Below are 18,071 nucleotides of genomic sequence, written 5' to 3' on the forward strand. Positions count from 1 at the left end.
ATCAGAAGTATAAGGTTTCTTCTATTCAAGAATCTCACCACAGACTTACTTATAGTAGTAAAAAAATAGAAATGACCTAAACATCTAACAGAAAATGGTTAATTAAGGCATAGTACACCCATAAGAGGAAAAATTTTACAAGTGATTAGAACAAAGTTTTTGAAGATGGGAACCAGTTAAAATAACTTTAGAACTAACAAGTAATGTGAACTTTTCTCCATCCCATTCTGCCCCATCAGTTTGGACTCAGCATCATTCTAAACCCAGGGATCAATACCAAGACTTGGCCTCTATTTCTCATCTAGATTCATTGTCCTGATCCACAGCCTCTTCACGGCCTTCTTCATTTCTGCATTTCTCAGGGAGTAGATGACAGGGTTGAGGAGTGGAGTGATCACTGTGTAGAACACGGCCACCATCTTGTCCACAGACAGAGTCGTAGAAGGTCTCAGATAGATGAAGATGCAGGGCCCAAAGAACAAGGAAACCACGGTGATATGGGACCCGCAAGTGGAGAGGGCCTTGCGCCGCCCCTCAGAGCTTCGAGACCTCAAATGGACCAAGATGACCACATAGGAGATTAAGAGGACCACAAAGCTGACCACAGACAAAGTCCCCCCATTGGCAACCATCAGAAGACCAAGGAGGAAGGTGTCAGAGCAGGCAAGTTTGAGCAGAGGAAGCAGGTCACAGAAATAGTGGTCGATCACATTGGGGCCACAGAAGGGCAAGTGGAAGATGAGAAGGATTTGGGCAAAGGAATGCACAAAGCCCCCCACCCATGCTGCTCCAACCAGGATAGCACACACCTGCCGGTTCATGATGGTAGTGTAGTTCAGAGGCTTACAGATGGCCACGTAGCGGTCATAGGCCATCACAGTGAGCAGGAACATCTCAGTGCCACCAAAGAAGTGGATGAAGAAAATCTGTGTCATGCAGCCCCACAGAGATATGGCTTTCCTTTCAGCCAGCAAATCTGAGATGAGTTTGGGGGCTGAAGTAGAGGAGTAGCAGATCTCCACGAAGGACAGGCAGCTGAGGAAGAAGTACAAGGGGGAACCAAGACTTCTGCTGGTCATGACAGTGAGCACAATGAGGAGATTCCCCAGCACAATTGCTGTGTACAAGAGCAGAAATAGCACAAAGCAAACAGTCTGCACCTCCTGATTAGGAGAAAGTCCCAGAAAAATGAATTCAGTCACATTGTACGTGTTAGCCATATGGTCACCACCAGGAGGCAGTAATTGAGTGGAGTGATCTGAAAATACAAAATAAAAGACTCCTTCATTCATTGGGTGAATTACATAATAATCCCTTGCATATCTGAAAAGCTTGCGAGTTGCAAATTGACAAATGAATAGGAGTTAGTTACATGTACAAAAAGGGAAGAGCATTCCAAAAAGGCAGCAGAGTATACAAAGCTATAAAAATTCATCCATCTGTAGCTGGAGTAAACCAGAGAATCACAAAGATAAACCTGGAGATAGAGTCTAGTACCAATTCTTGAAGGACTGTTATGGACTCTAGGGTTTATCTGACAGACAATGGGGAATCATCAGGAATGTTAGTCAACTACAAGGAAAGTCATTTTTTGTAAACATAGGACTAGTAGAAACAGACCAGAGGAGAGGAGATCTATTGGGAAATAAATGCCTCATTGGATGATGTGGGGTACAAGGATAGTGTTGCTCTCTCCATGTTACATGTCTCTCTGCTGCCTTTCAATGATTTTGCCTTTTGCCTGCAGTTTTCCTTCATGCCACTTCCTTTTGCTCTCTTTCCATCCTTGGTTTGTGGAATGGTACTTTCACATCTCCACTTCCCTTCACAATCTTCAGAAATGTCCCTTGACACTCAGCACCCCCTCTTATTTCTACTTTCTCCTCCTAATTTTCTCCTTCTACGCCTGGTCACTGGATGATCTTGTCTCTTTCTAGGATCCAGCTCAATTCATGTGCAATTCTTCTCCTTACTGGTACCTTCATTTGCTCTAATCATATGTCCCCAGTAGCTACTGAAATATAAACCACCCCTCCACTCAGAGTGCCCACTCTTGCTCTGACACAAGCCTCTCTGCATCCCAGCCTTCCAACACTTCAGGCATTACCAAGAATGTGCACTGAGGGGCTGGTCTGGTGGCACAACGGTTAAGTGCACACGTTCTGCTTTGGTGGCCCAGGGTTCACCAGTTCCGATCCCGGGTGCGGACATAGCACCACTTGGCAAGCCATGCTGTGGTAGGCGTCCCACAAATAAAGTAGAGGAAGATGGGCATGGATGTTAGCTCAGGGTCACTCTTCCTCAGCAAAAAGAGGAAAATTTGCAGCAGATGTTAGCTCAGGGCTGATCTTCCTCCCAAAAAAAAGAATGTGCACTGACTGATTTGCAGACAGTCTTGTCCATGCTGGACTTTCTCCAAGGTGACTGAGGTCTGTGTGTATCAACACAGCCCCTTGTACAGTAAGACTCCAGGGCACGTGAGACTAAGAGGCACATGACATCCACTCATGTCACAAACCTTCGTTCCTGCAGGGATTGGGGTCAGGCTCAGAAGATTAAGGGCTACCATGAGCCAGAAGGAAATCACTGATAAAATGTACAATTGCAGAGACAAATGGAGGGCAGAGACAATCCTAAACTCTCAAATCAGCTGGGGAAGTTTACCAAGAAGCCATTCATGGAAGAAAGCACTGTTACCAGTCTGGACTCCTGGGTTTATATCCAGGTTTCTTTAAGTAGCATCTATGTGATATTTAGACAGCTCTTTAGCCTTTCAGAGTCTCAAGGTCCAAACTGTAGCATGAAGATAATACTGACATCACACGTAGATGCCATGAATCCCACTCCCAGCCCATCCCAGGAGAACATAAGCTCCCATCCTCTGTGAAACATTGGAGTCGTCCCAGAGACAGGAAATCCATCTCCACAGTTCACAGGCCCTTCCAGTCCATGGCCCTCTTCTTTCAGGATATTTTGGAATCACAGTACTTTTCACACTGAATTGTAGTTGTTTTATGTGACCATCTGCCCTACCAAAACGTGAGCTTCCTGAGGGCAGAGATTACATCTTGCTACCACTACATCTCCAGTGCTTACTGAAGAGCCTCCAAAAAATAGCATTCAATGGTTATAGATAGAAAAAATGAAGAGTGGATATACATCTTCTCTAGAATTCTTAGCATGGTATTTGGTACACTGTAGATGTTCAGTAAATATTGAAAGTATAAAGATCCCCAAGGACTGAGACCACACCCTCTCCATCCCTGAATCCATCCCTAGCACTGTGCTTGTCCCAGGCAAAGACCAGATCAATGAGAAAGCACTTTGCAAGATCCCATGTGCTTCATGGCAACATTCCCTTTGATTTCAAAGTGGAATTGTAGTCATCATGCAAAGTAAGCACATGCTCACAAAAATAAAACTCACCCCAATGTTTCTGTGGCTTTGCTGTTATCACAGTTCCTTTTTCTGTTCTGACCACAGAAACGCAAATAACGCCAGGAGAATAGCCCTCAGTTCATGCAGGTTTCGCAGTTAGCATGAAGGCCCAGCTACCAATCAAAGTTCATAGGTCTCAGGAATCACCAGACGGAGGAGCTGCACCCCCTGCAGCCTCAGGCCAGGGAATGCTGAGGCTAAGCCACTGAGTCTCTCCCACCTGATTTAAAACAAGAGCAAATTGGGCTTGCTTCCCAAATATTCCACCGAGAAATACAATTCCGGCAACGCAGCCTTGCGTTCACTCTACTGGAGAGATACCGGGGGGAAGGTGTGATGATCAAACAAGAGAAGATTGGTCCCCAGACAGCCATACTTTTCCCTTCTTAATCAATATGTATATTAATTAGTATATATATTTATATATATATAAAATTTTCTGTAATAAAAGATTTTTTTAATTCCATAAGATGACTCATATCCCAAGGCCCTCTGTATCATCCAGTGGAAAATTAAAGCAGGGTGCACTCACAGGAAAACTGAGACATTAAGAAAAATAGTTCTTTATTTTTTTCCACTAATTCGAGAGACCACCTTAACCTCATTCCAAAATCTCATATCTATTACGTTCTATTTCAGGGGTTTATGTTCAGTCTCACTGATACGTCTATTCTATTGCTAACAACACTTTTTTGTAATTATTGTAGCTACATGCTATATTTTAATATTGGTAACACTTTCTTCCATTTTTTTGTTCAAACTTACTGGTCCATGTTTTGCATACTTATTTTTCAATATGAACAAACTCTCTAGTTAGAAGTATATTGTTAGTAATTTTACTTGGGAACTCTTTAATATATAGGCTGACTTGTGGAGAGTCGAGATCTTTAGGATGTTGAGTATGGTTCAGACATCACGCAGGATTAGTGATATTAGAGGAAGCAACCACTGTAACTCACACACAACCTGAAACAGTTTGGGTTTCTCACTCAGCAAAATAGAAAACCTCATAATTCACAGAGCACTGGGTAGAGTATTCAGAAATGCATTGCCTCAGTAGTGAGGAAAAGTTAACCAAAACCTAAATACTGCTCAAAAACAAATACTGCTCTAACAACATTTAGTTACCCATCTAGCAAAACTCAAGAATAATTATAGTAATGCAAAATACCCAGCAAATAAGGTAAAATTCACAATACCTAACTTCCAATCAAAAATTATCAAGTGTGCAAAGAAGCAGGAATACAAATCCACAATATAGGGAGAAAAAGCAATTCAAATCAACACAAAAAAATGGCAGTGATTATAGAATTAGTAAGTGGGTACATAGAAATTGTTATAACTATTTTAAATATTTTCGAGAAAGTAGAGACAGGATTGAATGGTAAATAGAGGTATAGAAATATAAAAAAAGACTCAAGTTGAAATTCTAGTGATGAAAAATACAGTAACTGAAAGGAGAAACGTACTGGATGGCAGATTAACAGAAAAGTGGACACTGCAGAAGATTTGACACTGCAGCTGAAAAGGTTAGTAACTTGAAGACTTAGCAATAGGAACTATCTAGAATGAAGAATGAAGGAAAAGATGGACTGAAAACAAATACACAGAGCATCAATGGGCTCTGGAAAAACTTCAACAGCTTAACATATGAGTAACCGAAATCCTTAAAGAATAGAATAGGAGAAGGGATAAAAAAGATATTTAAAGAACTAATGGCCATTTTTCCCCAAATTTAATGAAAACTGTAAATCCACATCCAAGAACCCAACAAACCCCAAGTACAAAATACATAGAAGAAATTTCACTATAATATACATCATAACAAACTGGTCAAAAGCAGGGATAAAGAGAAAATGTTAAAGGCAGCCAAAAAGAAAATGTACTTTATCTACAGAGAAATAAAGATAAAAATTATAGCCAACTTCTCATCAGAAACAATAAGACAGTGGAGCAAAATCTTTGAAGTACTCAAACAAAGATCGTCCACCTAGAATTTGACTTAGCAAAAACAAAGATGAAGTAGAGACTTCCAGATATACAAAAGAGAAGGAATTCATCAACGATAGTCTTCACTACAAGAAGGGTTAAGGAAGTCCTTCAGTCAGAAGACAAATAATAATACATGGAAATCTGGGTCCACTGAAAGAAATGAAGGCCACAAGAAGTGGTAAATGTATGTGCAAAGACAAATAATATGATTTCTATGTCAGAAAAAGTCAACATTAACTCATTTTTCCTTATTGTAAAACATGTGTTTTGTCACAAGAGAATTTCCATTTTAATGCTTTCCCATCCATGTACCAAATATTAAAAACCCAAATTTAAATGTCCACTTAGTATAGCCACAATCTCCCTCCTAAATCCCCTGAAAGGTATGCGTGTCTCGATAAAACAGCTCCAAACCGGGATAAAGGAAGAGTGTGTTGCAATTTTTAAAGCCTCGTGGATTATGAGCAATATCAGAAATGTATCAAAAAATGTCCTCATCTTAAGGAAATAACCATTAGATTTTAAGAACTAGATCTATAATGTGCTAATTCTGCGTTGTCAGGTATCTATCACCTTGAGTAACTTTCCTGACCTCTGAGATTGGGAATGGTCATCCGAAGAGCAGAGGCAAAGTGAGCCAGCCCTGTGGTCCTGGGATTCTAACATAGTCTAGGTGGAAAACGAAACAGTGTAAGAAAAGTGACTTTAACAATCTATTCCATGAAAACTGATCTGAGGGGCTGGCCCTGTGGCCCAGTGGTTACTTTCGCGCACTCTGCTTAGGCAGCCCTGGGGTTTCACAGGTTTGGATCCTGGGTGCGGCCATGGCACCACTCATCAGGCCATGCTGAGGCAGCATTACATACGCCACAACTAGAAGGACCCACAACTAAAATATGCAACTATGTACTAGGAGGATTTGAGGAGAAAAAGCAGGAAAAAAAAAAAAGGAAGATTGGCAACAGTCATTAGCTCGGGTGCCAATCAAAAAAAAAAAACTGATCTGAACCTCATTTACAGTTATAGGGGAAATAAAGTGGAAGAATCTCGCTAATTATAGGAAGAGTTAGCAACAAACATTTGGGATAAAATCAGGAAAATATTTCACACTTCCCTTGCTGCCAGATTTAAGATGTTTTGAAATCTGTTTGGAGAAGGTACCAAATACACCATTTACAGAACTTTTATCTCAAGCACAACACCCTTCAGATCTTTCAGGAACAGATAAAGAGACAAAGACTCTGAATCTGAAGGGAAAAGGAAAAGCTTATTACTGAAAAGAGTTAACAATACATTTTTCTAAAAGTGGGAAATTTGTCACACCTGTGGACAAATAAGCTAAGCCAATGCTATGATAAATGCTCAGATAAATACTAATTTCCAGGAGAATTTCCTAAACAGGTAGAGGAACAAGCCACACAATGTCATCTTTGCTCAGATTAGGGCGACCTCGTGCGTGGTAATTCTGCGGCTCTACCACCTTTTCATTAATTTGGCCCTTACGCGATTTCACCACGAGGTGGCGCTGAGGTCAAATAATAATCACAGCTCCTTCCATTTCACCTAGTCCTAGAGGATTGTGTAGATTTGCGTCTTCAGAAAATGTTAATGGACTGTGTGAATCTTTAACCAAGTCGTATTGTATCCTGTGCGTGGTATTTTGGGGCCACAGTAACCGGTTTCTCTAAATTCATGACCTGGATCTCAAGTGAGCCCGTCAATGCTGCTAGACTATCACGCTGCAAGTGAGCAGTCCATTTAGCTAGACCTTCACGTGCGGCTGCACAGTCAGTTTACTCTTTCGCTGTCCTAAAGCGACTAAAAGACTATTAGGACTATTAATGTTAAAGGACTGCATGGCCTAAAGGGCTATTTCCACTTCTCCCTCTGTCTTTAAAACCCGATACCTTCTTCTCTTTCCTCAGTCTCAACCAAAGGCTTTACTTTCCGCTTCACAGAGAAACCTTGCAGCAATCACAAAAAAATTTGCTGTCATAAAAAATGAATCTTAATGCAATCTACAGGGTCCTAAGTGATCTGCACACGTCACCCCCTCTCTGACCTCATCTCCTCCTACTCTCCGGGTTCCCACCTCACTGGTCAGCTTACTGTCCGTGGAACCCACCAGACACACTTCTTCAAGCAGATAACCACTTGGATGACCCCTTCATCCTCTTCAAATGCTTCTTCAAATGTGATGCCCTCCGCAGAGACCACCTGACCACCTATTTAAAATTGCAGACTGTCCTCAGCCCTGGTGATCCTCTTTATCATCCTCTAGTTTTAGTTTTCCATGGTACATATTAACTGATAATGAAACATGCTATCTATGGATGTGTTAGTTTATTGTCTATTTTCTCTGTCCCTCACAAGAATCTAAGCTCATGAAGTCATGAATCTTTATTCATTCTCTTCACTGTTTTATTGCAAAGACCTAAAATATTTCTGGTGCATAATAGTTAATAAATATTTGTGGAAAGAATAAATAAATTTCTACAACGTGTAGAGCTAAAGTATGAAAAAACTTGGTAGGCTCAGATCTTTGGTCATATATAATGAAAATAAATTGAACTGAAATTAAGCAAATCTAGACTAGACTTCAACAAGTCACCAAAATTTGCAGAACTTTTCAAAATCTTTTCAAAGTATCTCATTGTGTATAAATTATTATCAACCATATGAATATTTTCACATATTTTTAAATACTGGTTACTTAGTAAATTTGAAAAATTGACCATTAGCTAAAATGATCACTTTGTTACTACATTTTTAGCAAAATGGCTTAGCATTCAGCGCTAAGCACTAAAGATGGAAACTATTCTAATCATCAAGAAATTCCAACTGTTTTTTTTACCACTTTAATAAAGACTTTAAAGATCTCCCTGCATGAAAAATTGATTCTTTCCTGTGAACAGATATAGTCCATATTTTGAACTCGTGTTTAGCACTTGCATTGGCTCCCTTTACATCTGTTCCATCTACCTTCACTTTGGAAGGTGCTGGAATGCTAAAAGCCACATTTCCCACATTCCCTATGTCTTGGTCTCTGGATGTACACCAGGTTCCTCCCATTAGTTGTGCTCCTGAGGGGCTTGGAAGGCGATACCGCAGAGGCCATCTTCTTTAAGCTCTTGACCACAGATGAGCAAATAAAACTAAGAGAAGATTAGTAATTTCCTCATGCCCAATGTTCCACAACTGGTAAGTAGCAGACAAGGTATTCTAATTTGTATCTTTAAACTTCAATTCAGTGTTCTGTGTACTAGACTATAGCTTTATTTGTTGTGTAAATTCTTGTAGATAACTTTTGTTAATCCAACATCAATTATACGTTCAGTCATTAAAAAAATAATTGGACTAGTTGGAAAATTATGATAAAGTTGTTGCAGCACTTCATCAATGGCAATTTTAGCAATAATGTTCCTCCATGAAAATACAAAATGTATACTTGACAGAGAAACATGGAGTTTTTGAATATGATATTTTATGTCAAATCCTCACAATACCTTTCTTTTCCCAAAAGCTCTGTGTGCCTCTCAACCTGCTTTGAGTCTGTTGAAGATCTGTTAATGCGAGAGTGCGACAGTCTCACTGCTGGGTGACTGCAGCTCTAAGGACTGCTTTGCTTGTTAGATTTGTGAGCAACTACACTTGCTTCCAGAAAATCTAGTTCCTGAAGAATATCACAAGCAATTCTTGAACTATTAAAAATAATAAAAGTTGCAATTGTTGCTGAAAATTGGAAGTAGCAGAAATTAGAATGAGAATAAAAGATTCCTGGTTTTTGTTTTCTTTTTTCATCATCTGATAGTCATGTCCTGCCTGGGAAGCTGAATACAACCAAGGGCAAGTCAAGGGTCAACAATGGAAAAGTATTGAAAACATGTCATTTTATCCAGAGCATAAGCAAGTATCTAAATACTATCAAAGCCAATGAATCAGAGTCTGATTGAAAGACACCAAGAGCTCAATGTGGGAGGTGCTAAAGTAATTATGAATGAGATAAAAAAATAAATATTGGCAACAGCAAATCAGAAAACAATGACTCTAGGAGATAGTGTAAGTCAGTTTGACTGTCTCAGGGCAGAGAATCTGGATAGGTTGGGAATTCTTTAAGGAACCAAACCTTGCTTTCCACTTAGTTGCAGAACTGCTCAAGGATACCAATTGCTATCAAATAACTCCTCGAGGTTTAAAAAGAAATTATTCCAAAGGGAGAAAAAACAAAGCAATGAATGTCAAGAAGCATATGACTCTGCTGGATGACAACACATGGCCATTCGGTAACTGAGGTGCAGATCACAGTACAAGAACAAATGACTAAATGGTTAATACTGTGATCTAGATTTCTGCTTGTGGAGCAGCATGTTGGTCTGGTCCCCGCAATGTTCATGCCCCCGGAAACACCCTATTATTAAAGTAGGTGGGTGGAAATTCACTGGATTAAGGATTAGCAACTCCATCAGTGGAGAATCAGCCTCAAGGGATGCAACTAGAATGATGCAAGTCTGTGCTGTCACAGCTGCTCAAACAGGCACTCTGACCTCTTATAGCCCAGGTCTTTCACCCAAAGGAGAATGTTATATTCATCATGTATGTTCTAAGAAACTGAACGAAAACTATTTCTACTTTGATCTAAGAATACAGTCAAGTGGGATTCAGAAAGGGACCTGAAGGATTCAGTAAACACTGTATTTGGGTGCCTTTTACCAATCATCCTTAATTGGAGAGAATGCAAATCCCTTGGTAAACCAGAAAGGTTGTTTTTTCATTAGGATCATAAATACCTAAGGCTTTGTTTTAAATGCCTCTTTGAAAGCAGTAAAAGTCATTTTGACAAATTTGACCAAGACATAATAATTGGATTACATTTTCTTATTTATGTCCCAGACATCTTGCCTCCACAGTTAGACAAACAAGCTGGAATAATTTCACCCGGTTCTTGGACTCTCTGAGGTTACTTCATAGGAATGAATCTTGAATTTGGTAAGAAGTTAGAACTGAAATGACCTTAGAACCTGTAATTGTACAACTTTCCATTTTGACCAACTTAAAACTAAGCTCTAAGAATCATCTTTATTGTTTCGGTAAGTATTTAATATGTAGGCTTTAGTTATTGTGTAGAATTACAGCACAGAAATTACTCTTAAAATAGGGTAAATATTAGTTTATTACATTGAATGAGTGCATACATATCTATTAGTCTTAAATATGTCGAAAATCCATTCTTAATATGTTTGCTTAATCTGTAAGCAATACTTGCTCTCTGGTTAAGGAACCTGGAGTTATGAACTTGAGTTCTAACCTGAGTTGATCAGGTTGTTTTGCTTCATCTGTTTTGTACCCTTTTGAGCAAATTTTTGAAAGTTAAATGAATGGGCCTCTATCTTAGAACGAGAATTGGTAAATAAAATAAAATGTGTAGGTTTCCAAAAAGTGCTAATAAGCAGGAAGAAAGGGAGTAGATAACATATCTGGAAACAGTTACATGAGATTCTCTGATGCCTTTTTTTTCCAGTTTTACCTCTCTCTCTCTCTCTCTGAGTGTGTGCCTGTGTCTCCCATTCTCTTTCCATTTCTTTCCTTCTCTTTCTCTCTCCTCTTTCCTAGGCCTCAAAGATCTTGCTCTCTTTCCTTTCCTACTATGGCCTCTGATCTCTGCTTAAGGAAAATTTTAAAAAAGAATTGGAAGTATTATTTTTTCTTCAAATTTGTAATATTTAGTCAATAATATGTTAGATTGGTGGTTTAAATGTTTGCTGAAAATTTTTCTGAATTATTTTATAATATGCAATGCATGCCTATAAGAAAATAAAGATAAAAGAAAAATAATACAATTGAAAAGTAAGAAATGAATATAAAGAAGAAAGACAAAAAGTCATGGAAAGAACAATCCTCTCTAATACATTATTGTTGGAAATAAGCATTTTGAGAGAAGAATTTACCAACACCTGTTCAAATGTAAAACACTCGTACTCTTTGATTCTACAACTCTATTTTAAAAATTTATCTCACAGAAACATATATCCATATAAACGTGAATATTTTCACTGCAGCATTGTTGAAATAACAGATAATTGAAATAAGATAAATCTTCATATACTGACATGCAAGGTTATCAATATAAGTTATTCATAAAAGTATAAAGTGCAGTATATATGTGTACCCATTTTGTATAATTATTAAATTGCATGTATAAATATATAAATTCAATATTTTTCTAAATACAAATGTACCCTTGAAACAATAAATCATCCTTAGTGAATCACACAGCTAAAAAGTGTTCTAGAAGTCAAACTAGAACTGGCGTCTGTGACTCCAGGCCCTTACTCTCCATTTTACATTGCAAAATGTCTCTTATCCTCACGTCTGGGCCTTTGCCCACGTTGTTTCCTCTGCTGGGAATAGCCTTGCTCTTCCTTTCTCTTAACCACAGTCTAACTTTAAGACTTAAATACTTTTTTCTTTCATTTCTTTAGTTCTCAATAATTTCTATTATTATTATTTTAAATTTACTAGTCCCGCTCTTATTTAAGGAAATAGACCACATCTGACAAATTTTTCAAATATTTGTTGCGGACTTAAATGAGGGAAGTAGACTGGCAAAGAAAAAGAAAGCATTAATTATAGTTGCCCCTATCTTCACTTGAACAGCTTACAAAAAAGTAAACTCCTTACTTCTAAAAAGTAACTCCTCACTGCCCTGCTGTGAAAGGAACTATCACGAAGTCACCATCAGTGATTCAACACTGAGCTGGAAGTTCAAGGTGCTGTTTGGTTCTTGGTTTTGACTGAAGCTTCTCTAGGAAGGCAAATGGTAAAGACTATAGCCGGTAAAAGGCATCATTGTGCCTGCTTGACAGAGAAATAGCAACCAGACTCTGACAACGGATCTGCTCTCAACCCTGGAGGATGAGCTGGCCCAGCATTACCTGTGCCCTACAGTGCATTGTAGTTTCCTGCCAACTGATAAAATGTCTCAGATTATATTTACATCCAATGCATCCTTACTAATTCATTAGGAGCTTTGAAAAATGTGAAAGAAGTCGCAATCCTTAAACATTTCTGTATGGAAATAAGAGAAACAGGAAATAATAATACGCAGAAAATACATTTTATGAGTAAGTAGAACGAATTTTCAGGCCGGTAAGACGGAGGGGAACATTGGGTGAAAGAAGAAGGGCAGCATGAAGGAGACCTGGTGATGGATGGATTGATGGAAGGAATGGACAAAGACAGTAGGCAAGCCTATAGACAAAATGACATGATCAGGAGAAAAAATGTGTGTATACTGCCTTTCACAGCTTCCTCATGTGTATTACCTCCTTTGGCCATTACAGCAGCTCTGTGAGCCGGGAAGTTAAAGTACTGGGGGGCTGTGAAGCATAGTAATGAGTAGCCTATGCTTTGGAGGTAGTCATGTACCTGCAAAGAAACTGTAAGGAAGTAGCACAACTTTCCTAAGCCTCAGCTGCTGCTTCAGATAATCCACACAACCATAATACTAATGGATTACAGCTGTTTATCCTGATTAAATGAGAAAAAGCCCTGTGTGCATTCTACTCAAATAGTCAGCAACACACATACGGGATCTGTGGTTTCTCTTTTACTAATTGTGCTGCTACAGAAGTTGAGGCTTGAGGAGGCTGAGATTACAAAGGTAGTAAGTGGTCTGCCTGTGATTTAGAAATAGTTTTGCTGTGTCTGAATCCAGTGACCTTCCCTGTGAGCGGAAAGGTGGATGTGTAAAGGAATGGTGTGAGTCTGGCAGAAGTGGGTGGGATGACAGTGGAATAAATAAAGTGAGGATAACAGAGAAATGAAGTTGAGTAAGTAAGGAGGTACTGGTAACAGGAGTTGAATGTTATGTAGAAAAACTCAATTTTGTACTATATCGATAGGAAGTCACTCTCAGTTCCAAGCCATAAGGACAGACAGGGCATTAGGTATTACTTAGAACAGTGACTTTCATTGTTTCTAAAATGAGATGAATCTTCTCTTTAAGGAAATCTTACTAGAGGCATAAATGATTAATGCAATTAAGAGCTGAGTGTTGTATGTGAGGAGGACATAGTCTCTTCTGTTATTACTCATCTAGTGAACGACCCTTCTACTGCAGATGAGGAAACTGAGGCTCAGAGATGCTGGTAACATGCCCAAATAACAGACTAAGTTAGTGACTCAACCTATAATAAAACCCACTTCTCATTTCCTCACCCCTACACCAGGGCTCCTTATAATTCACAAGGGCTCTTGCAAGAAAGATCTCAGTTCTCGGGCTAGGAGGAAGAGGATGAGATTAAGTAATGTAAATAAAATGGCGCTTCCATAGTCTCCTGTGGATGGTCTGCATTTTGTGTAAGGGGTGGGGGTGGAGGAGGGTTGTTGAATAGCAAGAGTGACCTCTCAGCATTCACAGAGTTTAATAGTCCAAATATCAATTGAAAGCTATGCTCTTTGCAAAATTTCTGAGATGTGGCAGCTAGCCTCTGCTTGAAAGCCTGAAGTAATATGAGGCAGGTTTTCACTGTGGATTTTCTTCTAGATTGCAAGAATAACTCTACTGAAACATCACATAATCTGTTCTTCCTTCTGCAGTGGTAGAACATCGTAGTTAAGGATTTGAGCTGTGTCATCAAAATGCCAACTCTACAGCACACTAGTTGTATAATGTTATGCAAGAGATTTAACTTGCCAAGACCTCAGTTTCTCCTTTTTACAACAGGAGTGGTGATGCTACCTACTTCATATGGTATCATGATGTCTAAATCAGGTAATATACGTCATACTTGGCACAGTGCCCTGCAACATAGTTGTGAACCTAAAAGCTAACTGGTCAATAATTGTTATTATTATCTTCCAGGATGTTTTGCTCCATTTAGGGAACAGAGAAAACTGAAAGAAACGTCTTGAGCTGATTCAGGTGTGCGTCAGTTATCATGGGGAGGTGTATCTTTGTGGAGCATCAAGGTTTGTAATCTTCATCATTGAACAAAATGTTAGTCAGTGATTATAGAATCACTAGCTTTAGATGTATTTTGATCATTTAATACTTAGCAGTAAAGTGCAAAATTACAAATGAATTGCCATATTGTTTGGAAAAGAGCACAGGAAGTAAAATTCACTTCAGATTGTTTTGATGTTAAAACAGAATAATTGTAACATTACTTAGTTCATCGATTGGTAACTGATAAGTTCACAGCATAATTACTAGAAAAGCAATATTGATGCTTGGGAGCACTGATTCTGGAGTCAGAAATCATGGTCCACATTCTGGCTTCACCACTCACTAGGTGTGCAACCTGGCTTAAGCTTCCTAAACTCTATGAGTCAGTTCCTTCATCTGTAAAATAGAGTCAATCACAGGGTTATTCCAGTGCCTGGATAGGTAGGTGCTCAAAAAGGTTGGCTATTAATATAATCATCATAAAGGGAAGAGGGGAGGAAATCTATTTCACGTGGAAGAACCATTAAAAAGAGAAGAGAAAAGGCTTTGAGGAAGCCTTGCATCAATGAAGTATTTATCTTTTTTTTTTAATTAAGGTTATGAAACTTAACATCCTTGTGAAATTACAGTTGTACATCATTATTAGTCATGTTGTAGGTACACCACTTCACCCCTAGTGGCTTCCCCCCACCCCCCTTTCCCCTCGCAACCACCGATCAGATCTCTTTGTCCATATGTTAACTACCACCTATGAGTGGAGTCATACAGAGTTCGTCTTTCTTTGTCTGGCTTATTCCACTCAACATAATACCCTCAAGGTCTATCCATGTTGTTGTGAATGGGACGACTTTGTCCTTTTTATGGCTGAGTAGTATTCCATTGTATATATATACCACATCTTCTTTATCCAATCATCAGTTGCTGGGCACTTAGGTTGGTTCCATGAATTGGCTATTGTGAATAATGCTGCGATGAACATAGGGGTGCATGGAACTTTTGGAATTGCTGATTTCAGGTTCTTAGGATAGATACCCAGTAGTGGGATGGCTGGGTCATAAGGTATTTCTATTCTTAACTTTTTGAGGAATCTCCATACTGTTTTCCATAGTGGCTCCACCAGTTTGCATTCCCACCAACAGTGTATGAGGGTTCCCTTTTCTCCACAGCCTCTCCAACATTTGTCACTCTTGGTTTTGGATATTTTTGTCATTCTAACAGGTGTAAGGTGATATCTTAGTGTAGTTTTGATTTGCATTTCCCTGATGATTAGTGATGATGAGCATCTTTTCATGTGTCTATTGGCCATCCGTATATCTTCTTTGGAGAAATGTCTGTTCATGTCCCCTGCCCATTTTGTAATTGGGTTGTTTTGTTTTTTATTGTTGAGTTGTGTGAGTTCTTTGTATATTATGGAGCTTAACCCTTTGTCGGATAAATAACTTGTGAATATTTTTTCCCAATTAGTGGGCTGTTTTTTTGTTTCAATCCTGTTTTCCCTTGCCTTGAAGAAGCTCTTTAGTCTGATGAAGTCCCATTTGTTTATTCTTTCTATTGTTTCCCTCATGTGAGGGGTTATGGTGTCTGAAAAGATTCTTTTGAAGCTGATGTCAAAGAGTGTACTGCCGATATTCTCTTCTAGAAGACATTGTTCATGCCTAATCTTTAGGTCTTTGATCCATTTTGAGTTTATTTTAGTAAATGGTGAAAAAGAATGGTTGATTTTCATTCTTTTACAAGTGGCTGTCCAGTTTTCCCAGCACCATTTGTTGAAGAGACTTTCTTTCCTCCATTGTAGGCCCTCAGCTCCTTTGTCAAAGATTAGCTGTCCATAGATGTGTGGTTTTATTCCTGGGCTTTCGATTCTGTTCCATTGATCTGTGCATCTGTTTTTGTACCAGTACCATGCTGTTTTGATTACTGTAGCTTTGTAGTATGTTTTGAAGTCAGGGATTGTGATGCCTCCAACTTTGTTCTTCTTTCTCAGGATTGCTTTAGCAATTCGGGGTCTTTTGTTGCCCCATATGAATTTCAGGATTCTTTGTTCAATTTCTGTAAAGAATGACATTGGAATTCTGATTGGGATAGCATTGAATCTGTAGATTGCTTTAGGTAGAATGGACATTTTAACTATGTTTATTCTTCCAATCCATGTGCATGGACTGTCTTTCCATCTCTTTATGTCATCGTCGATTTCTTTCAAGAAGGTGTTGTAGTTTTCGTTGTATAGATCTTTCACTTCCTTTGTTAAATTTATCCCAAGGTATTTTATTCTTTTTCTTGCGATCGTGAATGGGATTGAGTTCTTGAGATCTTTTTCTGTTAGTTCATTGTTAGCATATAGAAATGCTACTGATTTATGTATGTTGATTTTATACCCTGCAACTTTGCTGTAGTTGTTGATTGTTTCTAATAGTTTTCCTATGGATTCTTTGTGGTTTTCTATATATAAGATCATGTCGTCTGCAAACAGCGAGAGTTTTACTTCTTCGTTGCCTATTTGGATTCCTTTTATTTCTTTTTCCTGCCGAATTGCTCTGGCCAAAACCTCCAGTACTATGTTGAATAAGAGTGGTGAAAGTGGGCACCCTTGTCTTGTTTCTGTTCTGAGAGGAATGGGTTTCAGTTTTTGTCCGTTGAGTATGATATTGGCTGTGGGTTTGCCATATATTGCCTTTATTATTTTGAGGTACTTTCTTTCTATACCTATTTGATTCAGAGTTATTTTTTTAAATCATAAATAGATGTTGGATCTTGTCAAATGCTTTCTCTGTGTCCATTGAGATTATCATGCTATTTTTATTCTTTATTCTGTTAATGCATGCATCACATTGATTTGCAGATGTTGAACCATCTCTGCATCCCTGGAATAAATACCACTTGATCATAATGTATGATCCTTTTAATATATTATTGTACTTGATTTGCTAATACTTTGTTCAGGATTTTTGCATTTATTAGCAAGATACTCAGACTCACTAAGAAAAAAATGAGAGAACACTCAAATAAATGAGATGAGAAATGAAAAAGGAGAAATTCCAATGGACACCACAGAAATACAAAGGATTATGAGAGAATATGATGAAAAGCTATATGGCAACAGATTAGATAACATAGAAGAAATGTATAAATTCTTAGAATCATACAAGCTTCCAAAACTGAATCAAGAAGAAATAGGGAATCTGAATAGACTAATCACAAGTAAAGAGATTGAAACAGTAATCAAAAACGTCCCTCAAAACAAAAGTCCTGGACCAGATGCCTTCTCTGGAGAATTCTGCAAAACATGAAAAGAAGATTTAATACCTCTCCTTCTCAAACTATTCCAAAATATTGAAGAGGATGGGATGCTTCCTAACCCACTCTAGGAAGCCAATATTACCCTGATTCTAAAACCAGAGGAGGAAAACACAAAAAAGGAAAATTTCAGTGTCTTTAACATGCTAAGCTCTTCAATGTTGAGACACTAGCTGTAATGGTGCTTCCCATGGTAGGAACTTCCTATCCTTTGGATCTCAGCTTAAACATCACCTTTTAATAAAGGCCTTCTCAGATAACCTTATCCATAGTGGAATTCTCCCTCTTATTTTCTGTCACAGTACCCTGTTTGCTGTCTTATAAGTGCTGATTAAGATTATGATTACATTATTAAATAGCCCCCTTATCGTCTGACTCTATTATAAGAATATAAGGTCAA

General features: G+C 38.5%; 1 protein-coding gene across 1 annotated transcript; it reads right to left on the reverse strand.

Annotated features, from left to right (window-relative positions):
• Positions 1 to 290: 290 nt before the first annotated feature.
• On the reverse strand, positions 291 to 1,220 carry LOC103541886 (olfactory receptor 4X2-like). The gene has a single exon (XM_070566030.1). The coding sequence runs from the start codon at positions 1,218 to 1,220 to the stop codon at positions 291 to 293; it is 930 nt and encodes a 309-aa protein (XP_070422131.1).
• Positions 1,221 to 18,071: the final 16,851 nt, after the last annotated feature.

Source organism: Equus przewalskii, chromosome 11, assembly GCF_037783145.1.
Source record: "Equus przewalskii isolate Varuska chromosome 11, EquPr2, whole genome shotgun sequence".
Classification (NCBI taxonomy): Eukaryota; Metazoa; Chordata; class Mammalia; order Perissodactyla; family Equidae; genus Equus; species Equus przewalskii.